The 17,581-nt window shown below is 52.4% G+C and overlaps 1 protein-coding gene across 3 annotated transcripts in view; it reads right to left on the bottom strand.

Moving 5' to 3' along the window:
* Nucleotides 1-2,286: 2,286 nt before the first annotated feature.
* LOC119862619 (TRIO and F-actin binding protein) overlaps nt 2,287-17,581 on the bottom strand; it is a 36,998-nt gene continuing 21,703 nt past the window's right edge. For all 3 annotated transcript variants that reach the window (XM_043520536.1, XM_038419608.2, XM_043520538.1), the window contains 13 exons: nt 17,391-17,447; nt 16,846-16,914; nt 16,378-16,467; nt 15,296-15,405; nt 13,890-14,448; nt 13,001-13,111; nt 8,206-8,353; nt 6,688-6,799; nt 5,953-6,112; nt 5,576-5,689; nt 5,064-5,150; nt 3,888-4,051; nt 2,287-3,035 (listed from right to left, as the gene is read on the bottom strand). In XM_043520536.1, the coding sequence (XP_043376471.1) occupies nt 3,890-4,051; nt 5,064-5,150; nt 5,576-5,689; nt 5,953-6,112; nt 6,688-6,799; nt 8,206-8,353; nt 13,001-13,111; nt 13,890-14,448; nt 15,296-15,405; nt 16,378-16,467; nt 16,846-16,914; nt 17,391-17,447 (1,779 nt within the window). In that variant the 3' untranslated portion in view covers nt 2,287-3,035; nt 3,888-3,889. The remainder of the gene's footprint in view (nt 3,036-3,887; nt 4,052-5,063; nt 5,151-5,575; nt 5,690-5,952; nt 6,113-6,687; nt 6,800-8,205; nt 8,354-13,000; nt 13,112-13,889; nt 14,449-15,295; nt 15,406-16,377; nt 16,468-16,845; nt 16,915-17,390; nt 17,448-17,581) is intronic.

The raw sequence follows: 17,581 nt of genomic DNA, 5'->3' as shown, positions 1-17,581 counted from the left end.
CTCTGGGCCTGAGTGCGAAGTCGTTGCTTGCTTCTCAGCCCTCCCAGGCTTCCCGTGTGAACAGCTGATTCGTGGGAAGCCGGGGGGCAGAGAAGCAGAGCGGGGCAGCGTGTTCAGGGGAGGAGGCGGAGTGGAGGTGAGGTGAGCTGGGGCAAGGTGCGGGGAGCTGCCGGTGGGTGCTCTGCACCCACAAAATTTTCCCTGTGGGTGCTCCATCTCCGGAGCACTCACGGAGTCGGTGCCTAAGGTGCCACTTTTGATGTGATCAGTGGGGGAGCAGCTGCTCCCCCTGCTCACCTCCTAGCTCTGCTCCCCCGCCCCTAGGAGCCAGAGGGACCTGCCGGATGCTTCCCGGGAGCCACCCCAGGTAAGCACTGCCAGGATTCCCGACCTCGTCCCCCAACAGGTCCCTCTGGCTCTTAGGGGTGGGGTAGGCACCCACTACGATGGCCCATGAGACCCTCCTGCCCAGTGCTGGCATGGGGGTGGATGGGGCAAGAATCCCAGGGGTGGGCCACAACCCCCTCATGGGGTGGAGGGAACTGGTTATTAAGATTTTGGCAGCTCATCACTGGGTCCAAGTGCCAGGGCAGGCCTGGACACTGAGGTGCTGCTTTTCCACAGCTCCAGAGACTGTTCTCTGAACAACAGCTCAAGTGGTCACCTGCTGCTCAACAGGGGAGTGGGCTGAAAGTATGAGGAGCAGTAACCAGTAGGTTTCACCCATCTCCTTATCAGATCTACTCATCAGCTTTTCACACCAATAAGTGATCTGTAGCATCCAAAGTGATATGGGGCGGCGAGAAGAGAGAAGAATTACATATTTCTGGTTTGCATCCTTCACTCCTTTACCCCTTCCCCATCACCAGTCCTTTGAATTGCCCATTCCCCGCTTTTTGTTATTGTGCCAATCGATGGTGACCAAAAATAAAAAAAATAAATCCAGCATCAGTTTAACTAAACAGGCAAAGTTTGGAGACACTTAATCTAGTCAAAAAACTCTTACCTGTACGGGGGGAGGAAGAAAGTGGGCATGGGGTTTTCTGTTTTTGAGGAATCAGTGGGGTAGATCTTCCCCTTGCCACACTTATGTGGGGAAAGATATCTATCATTGTCTTCTCAGGCTGGACAGAGGGGGATCCTCACCTCCTTGGACAACCAGACTGGGGATTTTTCTGGGGTAGGGGTATGAAATGATCTCCTTCACTCCATCCACAAGCTCAAGGCTAGTGGAGCAAAGCTGCTGTTCAGCATTCCTGCTCTGCAGCCAAGTGTAGGAAAGCCCCGAGCAAGCAGAACCTCCTGCTCACACCAGCAGGGCTCTAGACTCCCAGGCCAGCCGTAAAATATCCCCCCCCCCCGGAGACAAATGTAGGTTCAAAGGCAGATCTGACTGAACGAGAACTGTAAGGGCATGTTGGAGGTGACTACCACTTAATGGTGGAGAGTTGACAGCCCTGGTTTTACTACACAGATGCCCATCAGAGCATCTCATGGGGCATGGGACAATGGCATTTCACACAGCTCAGGAAAGGGAAGGAGAACAGCACATTCTGGATCATAAGACCATTTCCATGCTTCTCTGTATTCAGGGCCCCCACAGCTGATCTCCAAGTTCAATTCTTACCTGGTTTTGTTCTTGCAGCCAGAACACGAGCTGTCATAGCAGGACCCAGGAGAAATGTCTGTAGGAAAGTGAAAACTGGTTCTTCCACCAGCTGATGCTAGGGAGTCCAAATCCACCTGGCCCCCTGCCCTCCATCGCCTTCTGGCTGCAGCGTTTAAGAAGGCAGGAAGGTAGAGCTGAATGGGTTAAACAGCAAGAAGCAGAGCAATAACTCACACTCACAAAGGGCTTCCTCCATTAAGGCATGGCTGCCCCATGGGCCAACGGTGATGCCTGTTCCTGGGTAGCTGTGCTAAGACTTGGGGACGCATGTAGGCATGTGTACAGCACGTTATAGCTTTGAATAGGCTTTAGATTATATTAAGTAGGTGAGGGGGCCAGCAGCGGAGGAGCAGAGTTGGGCAGGGAGTCAAGCCAACACACATGCGCGCACCCCCCCCTCCCCCCCCAGCAGCTGGCTCACAATCTAGTCACCACTTGCCAGATCTAGGTATGCTAGAAGAGAGCCCCACTTGTCAGGCATGATCTGCAACCCAGCCTCCCACTTCACCTGGTAAGGATGGAGGCCCCCCATGAAGGTTAAAGGGTGCTGCGGAGAGGGACAGTCCTGCTCCATGAAGACACAACCTCCAATCCAATAATTATAATAGATTCCCCTCTGATAGTTGAAGATTTTATTAAGTTAAACTATTAACGGTGCAGAAGGGCAGTTGCCGCCTTCATTGTTTGGCTCCGGCGAATGCAGCAGCGGCGTGTGTGGAGTCCCCCTGCTCCTCCTCAGGAGTGTGTTAGCAGGAGGCAGGCTCTTCCAAAACCTCCAGAGGATTGGCCTTGCCCTGGGACAGACACATGGTCCATGGGTACCGAAACCTGCCTTCGGTACAGTCCACAGAGTGAGAGCACAGTCCCCAACAGCTTGAGCACGCTCTGTCCAACGTCTCCTCGTCCAGGGGAACGTGTGCAGGACATTGGTTCTCTTGTATGGCTAGCCACAGTCTGTCTCATGGTGCATGGTCCTTCCAGCACATCCAAGCAGGCTGGAGGAGCAGGGAGATAAGAGGGGAGAAGGCCACTCATGACCCCATAGATGCACCCCACAAGGAACACTTGAGGCAGGAGCAACAGCTGTGTTTCTTCTGTCTTCAGCTGCTGGTTAAAAAGATACTGTAGATTTAAAATGTTCCCCACCCACAAAACAAAAAAGTGAAGTATCTATAAAATATATCTTTTCACATATAAAATCCTGAAGAAGGTGCACGTAGGAGCCAGTCCAAACGATGTGCTCAGATATGCAGGCGCATGGGATAGGGATTGGTGAAAGACATGGGAGCTGCTTTCCTTGAGGGGGTGTTAATGGATGGGATGCAGCCACCCGCTCCTCACAAGTGAGGAATCAAGCAAAACAAACCTAAGGAGGAAATAAAGAGTCATGGCAAATGGCTTAAAAGACTTCAGAGTTGCTGGGCCCCAGAACTCTGGGGCTTCCCCAAATCCAGGAGGTCATTTGTACCCGGAGATGCCAGCTAGTGACACTGCTTGTACTGCAGCCGTGCGGGCCCAGATCAATTCAGATCCCCTGTTGGGCACGGATAGGTCAGGGACTCCTCCCACATGTGCATTTGGTCCCTCTCGCTGTGCAGCGGCCATGCAGGCAATACTCCCCCAACTACAGGAAGGGGGACAACCACTCAGGGGTTACTGCACCCTCTCCTCATGCCCCACATCACCCACAAATAAGCAGAAGCAGGGCCTAGAGAGCAGGTTCCCCGGTGCTGAGAGTCTCAGCCTCCACAAGGGAGGCATGAGCAGGAAGAGAAACCACAAAGAGGGAACAATTTCCACTGGATTGGATCCAGCAAGCATCAAACAGGCGATCACGCTCGCTCCTGACTCACAGCCGAGCCAACGTGAGCCAGCAAGCAGAGCAGACCCCCACATCCACTCCCCCTCCTCTGCCTTCACCTGCCTCCCGCCCCCCTCTTTACAGTGCCCTTGTCAGGAGAGGCCCAGAGCATCTCAGTGCAGGGCAAGCATTTGCCCGAGTGGGAACAACTCTGGCCAGACTTAAAGGGCTCAAGCAACAACAGAGCCCATGCCTTGGGTCCCACTACAAGGACAGTCCTCCCTCGCCCTAGACTGCCCCTGGTACTGGAGGAACTGCAACTCCCTCTGTGCTCTGGCCCCATAAGCTGCCCTCATCCCTGCTGAGGGCGGGCTTTTGCCAACCCCACAGTGCAGCTCGTGGCCCTTGGCTGCTCACCTCTACTCGCTGATGCTATTGCGCAGTGTCTCCTTCTCCTGCAGCGCTGCCATGGCCAGGCGCAGGTGTTCCTTCAGCTGCTCCATTTCCCGTTCCGAGCGCAGCTTGATGTGGTTCAGCTCCGCATAGACATCCTGGTACTTCCCTGAAGCAAATCTCTTATCCTACAGCGGAAGGCGAGGGGTCACCACTCAGCTTCTGGTATTCATCCCAGGGCGGGCAGCCCCCACCAGGAGGAAAGCCAGGGACAGCAAGACCAAGGTGTCTATCTGAGCCTCAGCCAGGCAAGCAGTGGGAGCCCAGTAGAGACCCGCACAAGAGGGGACAGGCGTGGCATCCACAGAGATCAATTCTGACTGGCTGTTCCAAGACAGGTGGAGGGGAACAAGAGGCTGGGCGGCTATAGAGAAACAAGTCATTGCGGACTGGTAGGGCTGGTTTCTGGAAGCTATTCAGCGACAGGTGGATTAAGAGTTGGGGGCTAGGGGAGTAGACAGCTGTCTATAGCCACCAGGAAAAGGGGCCTCTGCAGGGGTGTGTGACTACGAGCAACGGGAAAGTTGCTGGATCTCAGGGAAGGTTCTCCTAATGGCAAGAGCCAGTCAGTTGTGAAAGTCTCCTAAGGCAGGAAGTGGTGGAAGCTACCTCGCTTGGGCCATTTAGAACAGAAGCCGACAGAGCAATGGTGAATATACTGCATGTAGCAAGCCCACCCTGGCCAGGGGAAGGAGCATTAGGACCCTCAGTAGAGGTTGCCCTTCTCAAATGGGAACACTGCAGTGAGGGAGATGGGGAGAATACTGGTGAGGAGGCCTGGACGTGGGTGGGCCGACGTACAGTCAAGGAGGCGGAAGGAAGGCAGACAAATTGGAGTTCTATCCAGATTTCACTGTTTTTTTCCCCACTTAGAAGGGCTCCCAAAACTGGGTTCATGCACCCCCCAGTCCCTCCCACTGCTCTGGGGGTTGATGACCAACAGCAGCAGGAAACCAAAATGAATCCAATAGAAATAGGAGACCCAAACCACCCCTGCTCAGCATTCATGGTCCGTATGATTTCCCAGGTCCTTGCTTTCCCCCATCATTTTCCTGCCTCCAACTTGAGTGAGATCTTCACATCCCACCCCTTGATAAACAAGCCCCCGGGAAGGAGAGAATAGCTCCCAGGAAAAGGTACCTTTTGCATCATCTGGAGCTCATCCTTAAGACACTGAACCTCTTTCTTCAGGTACCGGAGTTCATTCTCCTTCACTCGAAGCAGCACCTGCGAGGAGGAGGAGGAGAAGAGAGACTCCAGGGACCAAGCTGAGAGATATGGCATCAGTGCAGGGCAGAAGGGTGTGTTGGAGGGGGTGGGGAAGGAAGAGCCAGGAGCACAAGGTCAGGAAGTGCTGCAGATCTAGAGCAAGACGCAGTGGCAGAGCGGTGCAGGGGAAGCTTGTGTAGCAACTTCCTGCACTGCAGCTTGTGCCATCAGCTCCTCTACTTCATGGGAGTTTGTACCCCCTGAAGGTGTCAGACTGGCACGAGTCCACCGCACACCTTGCTGCTCTTCTCTCGTAGTCCCACAGAGCCAGCACTGCAGGGTAGGCGGCGGGGTTGAACGTCAGGCGTCCAGTGCACCCCGTTGACAGCCACGCCTGCTGCAGAAGAGGGTCAGCAGCACCCAGCACCAGCAGGCCTCTTTACCTCAAGCTCACAGGAGCTCCTGTCGTCGTTGTGCAAGGCCCCACCCCCTGTGCCCTGCGCGGTGATGAAGGTCCGTAACCTCTGGATCTCCTCCGACAGGCACGTCTGCAGCTCCTGCAGACCAGAGCAGAGTCATGAGGGGAGTGCTCATGCACCCACAAACCAGATCCACAGGCAGGCGAGAGCCAGCCAGTCCCATACTGCTCCCTCCTCAGATACTCTCCCCCTCCCCCAACCCCAACTTAAAGGGCCTCATCTCCTGCTTCGCTTTGGACAGCACAGCTCATTTGTTAAGGGTTTTCTGGCTCTAGAGGGAACATGCCCCTGGGATCTTCCAGCATGCCGTGCAGAAGGCTCAGGGCAAGCATCTCTCTTGCCTGGTTCTGCTGGAGTAGCTCCTTCCCCTCTTGCTGGCAGCACTGCAGCATCTGCTCCCGTTCTTCTGCTTTCTCTGTGAGGTCGCTGATTTCCAGGCACTTCCGGGAGTATTGCTCGGAAAGAACCTGCAGCTCCCGCTTCAGAGAGTCCACGTCCGACCTGCCACAGTCGCTCAGAACATTACTTCAGAGAAGCGGGGTGCCCCTGTCCCCCTCCCAGGGCCCACTTGCACAAACAGTGCTCTCCATCCTGGCTATGGACACCATTCTCTGCCCCTGCCCACACTCACATGGCCATCACCCACGGCCACCGCTGTTACTCAGAAGGGTCTCCTCCCCTGAGCAGCTGGTAATCAGAGGGGAACCCACTGAAGCTGGGAGAGGAAAGAAGCGAAGAATCTAATGGGAGAAAGCAGGGAGCATGGTAGCCTTTTCAGGTCTAGTGGAGACGGGATACCCTGCTCTCACCTACATGGTTAGCATCTCAGGCCATCGCATCCCCCCCCTACCCTTCCCTGGAAGCAGTGCTAGGAGGCAGGCTAGAAGCTAATGCTGGCTCTCTGGAAGGCCAAGAGGAGTGGAATATAAAAATCCATCCTTCAGCCCAATGTTGAAGGAAACAACACCCCTCCAACTTGCCCCACTGGGCAAGAGCTACCAAAAAGTGACCTAGCAAGCCCGGAGCCTGGCCGGGGCAGGGGACAGGGCGGAAGGGACTGTGCAGAGACTCCTTACTGGTGCTGTCTCCGGAGGACCTCTGAGCCTGACCCGCTCTGCTGGAAACTGCGTGTCCTGCCCAGCTCCCTGTTCAGCTCCTCCTTGTGCACCTTCTTCAGCGCTTCAATTGCTAGGGAAGAGGAGACAAGGAGACATGGAGTTAAGTGTCCCGGGAGACTTGGCTGTTCTCCAGCTTGGCAGAGGGGAGCAGCGGGAACTGAACAAAGGGAGTTCCTGAGGACTCCCTCCCATCTACCACCAGAAACCTCAGCTCCAGGAACGGCTCAGAATTTCCCTCTTCCTTCACTCTGTCCCAGGGCTAACTCCTACCATGCCAAGCCACAGCAGGCAGCCCCAAGCACTGCTCATGGGCGATTCTACCATCTGAAGCTTCCTGCTGCGGGGTCAGTGCAGAGACTCCCCTCTCTTAGCTGTAGTAAGGCCAATTCCCAACATGTACACACAGGTGGTGGGGAAGAAAGGGGCTTCCGGGTCAGCTCTTGCTTGTTAAAAATGGAATCCCATCTCATACCCAGAGGACAGGGGTTAAGGGCACAGGGAGAGAAATCCAGTGTGTATGGGGCACTCAGCCAAACAGATGCCCATGTGGCCAACAATGGGGGGGGGTGCGCAGTGGGGAAGGAGATGGACACAGTCTTGCCAGCCTCAGCTAGTGGAGCTGCTCACTTACCACCTCCCTTATCCAAGGAGGAGGGTATGGGGAGGGGGTTTTCCAGTCTTACTTCTGAGCCCATTAAAGGGAGGGCAGCTGCCCACGATCCTATTCATACAGAGATGGCTAGCAGCATGGGGCTACATACACAGCATAGGCTCCTTGGAGTTTCAGGGCCAAGGAGGCCACAGAGAACATGACAGACAAGGAGAGAGCAGATAGTCCCAGTGTGTTTGACCCACCCAGTCTTTTCAAAGAAATCTCGTTAGTTCAGATTTGGATCTCAGCCAGCAACCATCCCACTGCACAGCCTAAAGGGGAATGGCTGCATCAAGAAGCAGAAACTACTGCTACAGTAACGCAGAGGCCCCAGCCAAGATCAGGGCCCTATTGTGCTAGGTGCTGTACATACACAGAGAGAGCCCCTGCCTCAAAGAGGTTATAAAGGTCAGGGGAGGACCAAAATCTGGAGGGGAAATGACTTGCCCAAGGACACTGGCAGAGCTGGGATTAGAACCCAAGCCTCTTGACTCTCAGAGCAACGTCTTAGCTCCTGGACCACACTGCTTCCCTGCAGCACCACTGCCCAACCTTGTGCTTTACAGACATGGCTTGGCCCAGAGAGGCTGCCACCTACTGAGGCCAGCAGGAGCTGAGGGTGATCAGCACCTTGGAGGCTCACCCTTCTGGGACGCATCTTAGCTTAGAGAGACCCAAGAGACATTCCAGGAAAGGGAGCGCTGGGGGATTCCAGGGGAGGTGGCAAGCAGACTCCAAGGAAAGTTTGAAAGACGAGAAGGGGACAAGGGCCAGCAGGCAGCCATCTACCCAACGTCTAGAGGCACTCTGGTTCTTGCTGCTACCTGCAGCTGTGGCCGCAACCTCCTCAGCCAGGAGCCGCTCCTTCTCCTGCCGCAGCCGCTCCAGCTCCTGCTGATGGTGCCGCTGGAGCTCAGTCATGACCTGCTGGTGAAGAGATTCCATCTCTGCCAAGCTGCGCTCACATGCCTCCTGCCATGCAGAAGAGGGGAGAAAGAAAAACAGGTGAAGGGGAGTGGGACGGAGAGATTCAGTAAGATACCGTACGACTGGGCTGGCATTTGCTGTGCACTACAAGTGTGAACTCCACTCAGGCCCGCCACCAACACTGAATCAGAGAGGGAAGGTGAATACCCACCAGGATAAAATACCCTCAAGAGATAAAGATGTTAAATACGGCTTTTCATCCTTAGATCTCGAAGTGCTTGACTAAAGTATCATCATCCCCCCATTTCTCATATGGGGAAACTGAGGCATAGACAGGGAAGTGACTTGCCCACGGTCACCCAGCAGATGAGTGGCAGAGTGGGGAATAGAGCCTATGTCTCCCAAGTCTCAGTCCAGTGCTCTATGCAGTATTCCACACTGCCTGATGCAGCAAAGTGCCTGGCTTTAGGACAGGGATAAAGCTAACTATTTAAAGCTGAGCTGCCTCTTAAGGAAAATGAAACCAATTGCATCCCCGCTTCAACATGGCCATGTGCTGTTAAAGTCCCTCCCCAAAGAGAGTGGATCCTCAAAGCAGATGAGCAGACATCCACACTATGATCTTCTGTCTTTTACAAGTCTGATGTGCAGGGGGAACTTAACACAGACTTTAAAATATCCTCACTGGCACTGGAGTTGGCACTCACTGAAATTAAGTGACACTCACACCTCTAAGCTACTGTTGCAGGCTCTCTGCAAATTCAAGCAGAATTGCTGCATCAGCACAGCATGGTCATTTTTGAAGGTTTCCTTTTAAACCATAACTAGAGAATTTCTTTTAGAAGAATCCTTCAGAGACTCAGCTGACAGTCAAGAGGCCAGCCGGCTTCTCCTTCATAGTCCTTCGCCTGCTGCCCCCTCCACTCCCTAAACTCAAAGAAGCACACACACCACACTTCGGGAAACGCTGCATCCTGGGACCTGTAGTCTGCAGCTGGTACTAGAACAAGGATAGCTGCTCTTTGAGCCAATTTGAGTTAATGCCACCCATTGACTCCAGGCAAATTATCAACATGATCCTCATGTTGGGGTAAAATGTGGGTGCCCTGTGATTTGCCCAGAAATTGGCCATCAAACATTGACAGGTTAATGGGAAGGAGACAGAAAGCCATCCTATAGGGAAGGGGCAGTTTGGACTCAGAAGTTACAAAATATCTCATCAAGGGCTGATGAGGGAAGTGGATTAGATGCTATTTTTACCACATGAACTGTGGCTTGCAATATTGATTAGGCTGCTTCTAACCTGCTGTATTAGTTGCCACACACTGTGTGGGCTTTTTCTGTGGCAGGTATAACAGATCAGTTGCAATAATCCAGCAACATGGAGATCTTGTCTTTTTGGCTGCTAATAAAGAAGGTACGTGACAGGGTCATTTCAATGGGATCTCCCCTTTTACTTTACACGAGTAACCGGCATCACATTAGCATGGTAAAATTAGGGCCAGATTCTGAGGAGCACTCAATGAGTTCTGAGTCTGGTTCTGTTCAATATCTTCATTAATGAATTAGATAATGTAATAGAGACAAAGAAAACAACAGAAAGCCACTAGTAGTCGCCTTCAGCCCCCAAATAAAACATCAAAGATCTACAACCTATCCTGAAAGACAATCCCTCGCTCTCATGAATCTTGGGAGACAGACCAGTCCTCGCTTACAGACAGCCCCAAAACCTGAAGCAAATACTCTCCAGAAACCCCACACCACACAACAAAAAACACTAACCCAGGAACCTATCCTTGCAACAAAGCCCGATGCCAATTCTGTCCACATATTTATACAAGTGACACCATCATAGGTCCTAATCACATCAGCCACGCCATCAGGGGCTCGTTCATCTGCATATCTACCAATGTGAGATATGCCATCATGTGTCAGCAATGCCCCTCTGCCATATACATTGGCCAAACCGGACTGTCTCTATGCAAAAGAATAAATGGACACAAATCTGACATCAGGAATCATAACATTCAAAAACAAGTAGGAGAACACTTCAACCTCTCTAGTCACTCAGTAACAGACTTAAAGGTGGCAATTTTGCAAAGAAAGCTTCAAGAAGAGACTCCAAGGAGAAACTGCTGAACTAGAATTAATTTGCAAACTAGATACCATTAACTTGGGCTTGAATAGAGACTGGGAGTGGCTGGGTCATTACACAAATTGAATCTATTTCCCCATGTTAAGTATCCTCACACCTTCATGTCAACTGTTTGAAATGGGCATCTTGATTATCACTACAAAAGTTTTTTTTTCTCCTGCTGATAATAGCTCATCTTAATTAAATTAGCCTTAGAGTTGGTATGGCAACTTCCACCTTTTCACGTTCTCTGTATGTATATACATCTTTTTACTATATGTTCCATTCTATGCATTTGATGAAGTGGGCTGTAGCCCACGAAAGCTTATGCTCTAATAAATTTGTTAGTCTCTAAGGTGCCACAAGTATCCTGTTCTTATAAAGTTCACGGATGATACCAAGCTGGGAGGGGTTTGCAAGTGTTTTGGAGGACAGGATTAAATTTCAAAATGATCTGGAGAAATGGTCTGAAGTAAATAGGATGAAATTCAATAAGGACAAATACAAAGTACTCCACTTACAAAGGAACAGTCAGTTCCCCACATATAAAATGGGAAGGAGTACTGCGGAAAGGGATCTGGGGGTCATAGTGGATCACAAGGAAAATATGAGTCAAGAGTGTAATAATGTTTCAAAAAAAGCACACATCATTCTCGGAAATATTAGTAGGAGAGTTGTAAGCAAGACACGAAACATAATTCTTCCGCTCTGCTCTGATCAGGCCTCAGCTGGAGTATTGTGTCCAGTTCTGGGCACCACATTTCAGTAGAGATGTCGACAAATTGGAGCGAGTCCAGAGAAGAGCAACTAAAAGGATTAATGGTCTAGAGAACATAACCTATGAGGGAAGATTGAAAAAACTGGGTTTGTTTAGTCTGGAGAAGAGAAGACTGAGAGGGGACATGATAACAGTTTTCAAGTACATAAAGGGCTCTTACAAGGAGGAGGAAGAAAAATTTTTCTTGTTAACCTCTAAGCCCAAAGCTGCTTGTCCTATCCTTAAATTGCAGCAAGGGCAGTTTAGATTGGACACTAGGAAAACTTCCTAACTGTCGGGGTAGTTAAGCACTGGAATAAATTGCCTAGGGAGGTTGTGGAATCTTCATCATTGGAGGTTTTTAAGAGCAGGTTAGACAAATACCTGTCACGGATGGGCTAGATAATATTTAGTTCTGACATGAGTGCAGGGGACTGGATTAGACCTCTTGAGGTCCCTTGCAGTCCTATGATTCTATGCCCCTTAATGCCCACTGAAATCAATGAGAGGTTCAGAGCCTTGCAGGATTAGGCCCTTACACCCTTTTCTTTCACTGAATGGGCTCTGCTCATAACCACAGAGATCAAGAGGTGGAGTGCAATCAACTCAGTGCCTCATGATTTGTGATTTGAGGCAACTCAATCGGTTGCATCATCAGGATTATCCCCAAGGACCCGTTATCCAACACGCTTCCCGACTGGAGTTAAGACTTGACTGCTTTACATAAGCAATCCCTGTTCCTGAACTGGCTGACCTCAATTACAAGAGCCTGCTGATTGGCACCTGGTGGCATATGACTGATGAGTGGCACACCGGGTTTTAGTCTTGGCGATAGCCTGACATATTGGTTCATGCCCAAATAAAATCAAAGACAGTTACAGCTCAGAATGAAGAGAAATTCAAATGTTTGAACCAAACCACGCTCTATTTAAAGAGACTGAAGAGCTGTTCACACTCAGCGAAGCAGGAGCCTGCTACAACATGGTTCCTCCTGTCCCAGGTGAAATGCAGGACAATCTCATAACTTAAAACGGGACCAAGCTACATTTGAGCAGAGTCCTCAGCTTGTGTCCTCCAAGGCTTCCATGGTGTAACCATGCCCCAAACTACACATAAGAACAGCCATACTGGGTCAGACCAAAGGTCCTCTTGCCCAGTATCCTGTCTTCCAATAGTGGCCATTGCCAGGTGCCCCAGAGGGAGTGAACAGAACAGACAATCACCAAGTGATCCATCCCCTGTTGCTCATTCCCAGCTTCTGGCAAACACAGGCTAGGGACACCATCCCTGCCCAACCTGGCTAATGGCCATTGATGGTCCTATCCTCCATGAACTTATCTGTAATGTGCCTGGGACCCATCACCAGCTTGCTTCCTCCTATGGAAAGCCTAATACACATTAACTTCCCTCTCTCCTGAGGGGGCAGGTGGATGACTGAGCCAAGCCGATCTCCCCAGCGTTAACAGGAATTCCGGTGGGCAAGTCCGAACGCTCCAAGCAACATAACCCTGCTTCAGTGGGAAGGGACAGCTCCATCAGATTCCACCCATCCTTTGCATGCATACTTGGGCACCTGCCCCTTTAAGGACTGGCAGTGCCCATCAGCCACTATATAGTTAACATTGATTGCAGCTGGGCTCACTTTGGATTGCTATGGCAATGCTAGTCAATGCAATGCACACTCTGGCAATGCAGCCAGGGTAGGTGTGAACCTCCCACCTTCCCCCCGACCCTTGCCAGGATTGGAGTGGACTCAAAGGCAAAGTGGGGTTTCTGGCCCACTGCCACCACTGACCCTCACCTGGGAGATGAAGCCTTGGGGCATGTGGCGATCTCCATGGGATTTTCCTGTGTCACGGAAGCTCTCGCCACGGGCACGCCAGGACTCCAGCTGTGCCCTCAGGGACTGGACCTGCACCAGGAAACCAGAATGATAGACTCAGCCATGAGAGGAAAAATTCCGATTTGGAATGAACAAGGTGTACCTCAGCCAAACGAGTCTCGGCCAGGTGAGGGACAAATCAAAGGAGACACTGGGCATCACAGCCAGTGTCCTTTATCTGGGGAAAGGGATGGTCACCCAATGGGACAAACCCAGTGAAAGAGGCCCCAGCATATGAGCAGTGAGAAGAGGAGAGGAAGAGACTCCACTCCACCTCAAGACACACTAGGTGTAATTCATGCTCTCCTCTAAAAGCAGAAAGGCTGGCAGTGCCTGGCATAAGGGGTTCATTGCCATCCTCACGGAACTAGTGACACGCTCACTGCTGCCAGGGCTAAATTGGTCAGGTTAAACCCCAGTTATGAAGGGCAGGGCAAGAGGTTTAGGTGTCCCTAGCGTAAACAGGCTCAACTCCACTTAAGTCAATGGCATTTCATCAATTTATACTAGGGCTGAATTTGGCCTGGGGTCTCTGATATATGGACAAGCTGCTTCTCAAAACAAGGGTCTATGAACCTGCTATGCAAGTTAGAGGTCTCCTGACCCAGAGGTGGCAAATGGTGCTGCTTTCCCTAACCATGGAGGGCCGGCAGCGGGAGCAGATGGTGTAACAAGGGCTTCCTGTGTCCCCAGCACTTTGGCCTAGAGTCCTGCTGAGCCCCTGGCCCAAAGGGGCCTGGGAATAAGGAGAGTCCCTCTCCCAACCTGGGAAGGAGGAAATGCGGCCCCAAAGACAGACAACTCCTACCTCTTTCTCCAGCGCCTCCCTTGTATCTCCATGGCCCCCCTTGCTCTGGTTCAGCAGTGCCGTCAGGGGAAGGCGCTTGGACTCCTTCAGGGGAAGTCGTTCCAGCTCCAGCCATTTCTTCTCAATCTCTTCACTCAGCTGACTGCGCTGGTCCTCTGACAGGGTGGGCCCCAGCAGCTCCTGCTCACATGCCTTCCAGCAGAGGGCCCCTGCTGGGCCATCGCCCTGCAGGACCCCGGTGTCAGAAGCCTCGAACCACTTCCGCCTCTCCGCAGAGCGGAGGGCCAGGTCCCGTTCCAGGTCCTCATGCTTGGTGACTCGGTCAGAGATCCCCCTCAAACTGCCTCTTGTCCGCTGCAGGGACCCCTGATTCAAGGGGCCCTGCTGCAAGGGGGACAGCTCCACGTAGTCAAAGGTGTGGTGAGGCCCATCCACCTTCCGGTTACTGCCCTTAGAGATAACCTCCGACCCCAAGCCTGGCCACTGCTCCTCTGACCTGAGGGAGCCTTTCTGGGGGACGCAGCTGCGGAAGGAGTTTTCCTTATTGCAGTCAGATAGCCTGAAAATCAGAGCACAAAGTCATGAGAGAGAGAGAGAGAGAGACAGACACACACACACACAAAGCCGCTGGGAGTCACACAGGCAAGCATTGTGCAAACAGCCCACGCATACTCCTGCCGATGCACTGCAAGCCTAGCCTGCAGCCACACCCCTTGAAATTCCAGTCCTAGGAACCTCCAGAGCACAGCCAGCCTGTCACGCCAAACCTCCCAGTGGCTTTGCAGTGGGGAGGGTGTGTAGGCTGTAGGGTGGGGAGAATCAGGCCCAGCTCCAGCGACACATGTTTTGATCCGAGCTTGAGCTCTGGTCTCTAGAACAGAGCCCACCAGCTGCATGTTCTAGTGCCACCCCCTTACCCTAATGGGACTCTTCCCTGCTCCCCTTTTGCATGCAAAGGGGAAAGTAAATCCAGTCTTGGTGTTGTCGGTTTCCTTCAGACTCTCTGTGGCTGACCTGCAGTTGGTCAGGGGACTGGTGGTGAGAGGACTGGAGGAAAAGAGTGGGTCACTGCAAAGCAGCCAGCCAGCCATCACTTCTGGACTCTTCAAAGGATCCTGGGAGATGTTTTCCGCCCTTGGGTCACCCAGCAGGACCCTGAGTACAAAGCCCCAGAGAGCTTCCTCCCACACTCACCCGCTGACATGGTAAGACTGGATACCCCCGCGAGTATCACTGCTGCAAGCAAGCATGACTGGCAAAGCATCTTCTCTCACGTCAAGGTGGGAGGGGAAGACGAGGAGACCTCTCCTGTCCCAGAAAGGATTGTCTGCTTGTGGCCAAGGTGCTGACATAGAGCCATGGGTGGGGGGAGGGGGGGGGGCGACGAATTTCCCGGACAGACGTACTTTGTGACATCTGGTGCACTGGCTGGGCGCACATTCTTCCTCAGCGCCTCGATCCAGTTCCGCCGGATCCCCGAGGTCATTGCTGACAGGGTGAAGGTGGCGTCCTTTGTCTGAAAGAGAGACGCCAAAGGGGGCTCAGCCCACAACATGCAATGACACTCTCCCCACTGCCACAGTTACAAGATAGTGGGCAACACCCACTCGCTCTCCAGACTGCAGGGCGCGCCGCCAAACGGAGCTGGGAGAAGCCTGCCTTTGATAGAACAGAGTCAGAGGACAGCCACCAGTAGGGTCTTAACAGTCCTTCTCTGCTCTCCTGTCACACCAGCAAAAGACAGGCCCTCAAAAGGCATAAGCGGAGGTTAATTCATCACTTGGGCACTGCTAGACAGGTGCCAGTTAACAGATCAGCTTCCAAGACATCCTCCTCCCCTACGAAACCCCCCAGCTCCTCTGTCTCTGTTAAGGTTGTGTATGTCCATCTGTGCTCCCGGGGTGCTGGGGAGGGAGGTCCCCTGGGTGGAGTACAATGTAAGAACAGCCATACTAGGTCAGACCAAAGGTTCATCTAGCTCTGTATCCTGTCTTCTGACCGTGGCCAATGCCAGGTGCCCCTGAAGGAATGAACAGAATAGGTAATCATTGAGTGATCCAGCCCGTTGCCCATTCCCAACAGTACCTAGCAGTTCTTCAGGACAGAAAGGGAATGAAGAAGAATCCCATCTCCATGCAGTTTCAATGGGATAGCTGAAGGAGGCAAAAATCTAGTTATTGGAATTAGCCTAGGCCTCTTGGATTAACACTCCTGCTCTTGCCAGAATTGCCATGGAATCATGGGCCACAAGCACTCAGGGTCCTGGCTGGCCATCTCATCTGAAAATGGCACACACAGTAGTAGCACAGCAGATCTTTGCATCCTTCTGGAGGACTGCATTCATTGAGAGGGGTGAGCATTAGCCGCTTCCTGCAGACCCGTGTATCCTTGGAGGTCTCCCATACAAGAACTGACCGGCCCTGACTCTGCTTAGCTTGCAAGCTCCAACAGGAGCCCAGCACAAGTTTGCATGGCTGCAGGTACTCACGTGTATCTGGAAGCCATAGTTGCGTTGCACAGCATATTCCGTCACTTCTGTGCAGGAGCGCAGGTCAATCTCACCATCCAGCTCATCGGCCTGAAACAAGCCCAAGACCACCAGTGAGTCCCCGAGCAAACCTCATGCCATCTCCCCAATGCCGCCTGTATCCCAGCTGGAAGCATGAGATTCTCTGCACTTCCCATTCAGTCTATGCCCACTCAGAATATCTTTCCCATCCTTGCTGGAGCTGAGGTCCCATAATCTAGTCATTAATTTTTTTGATGCCTTTTCAGACCCAGGCACTGGAGAGGTTGCAGCTAAGCTATATAATAAGCTCTGCCACCTTTGCAGTCCCCTTCCACCAGGAGCAAAGCATGCTCCCCTCTGGGAAGGGCACAAGTCAGCTCCAGGATCCCACCACTACCCTACCCCAAGGAAAGAACACACAGGTCAAAGCGCATTCCCCATTTTTACCTCCTCAGCGTTGGAGTCCCTGTAATATCTCAGGCTCGAGTCCGTCAGCACAAACCAGTGTTTCTTCCACTGCCGACAGAACAGCGAAGGGGAGGGGAAGTGAATAGGAGAGACAGGGAAAAATTAACAGACTAGATTACCAAGGAAATGTGTTTGAACAGGGGAGGGTATTCTGCTTACTGACCTTTCACCCCGCTTGCCCAGAAGGCAGCTTCCAAGTCCAACTGTCCCCTTCCTCCTCCAAAGATACCTCCCCTGACCCCCTTTCTATCAGTCAGCTGGGAGGGGGCCAGCGAGAGGACTCTGATGGAACCATGTGATGGTGACTGGACTGCACACAGCGAATTAGGCACCTGAGCCAGGAAATCTCCTTGGCAGAGTTCAGCCACGATGGGGAGAGTCTAAGTCAGCAGCTCACCTCCACCTTCCCCAGCAAGGGACACAGTCACAATGGAGAAGGCAAGCCTCTGGGTACACAGGGGTCTTTGATAGGGACTGGGGAGGAGAGAGACCTCTGGGTGTCACACACCCACCATCCATCTTACCTCTCCCAGCTCATCCAGTATGGACATCCATCCCTTCTTGAAATTGAGGAGATCCGGCTGGAGAGAGACAGACAGAGCAGGGGGTTAACAACTGGGCTGGGACTGAGGCTTGGCAGAGTTTGGTGGTCAGGAATGACACGGATTCCACAACTCCAGGTCTAGCAGTGACTGGAATGGAGCCCCATGGTACA

Source organism: Dermochelys coriacea, chromosome 1 (genome assembly GCF_009764565.3).
Source record: "Dermochelys coriacea isolate rDerCor1 chromosome 1, rDerCor1.pri.v4, whole genome shotgun sequence".
NCBI lineage: Eukaryota > Metazoa > Chordata > Testudines > Dermochelyidae > Dermochelys > Dermochelys coriacea.
The sequence above is the reverse complement of the archived record's forward strand: the minus strand, read 5'-3'. Positions and strand labels throughout refer to the sequence as shown.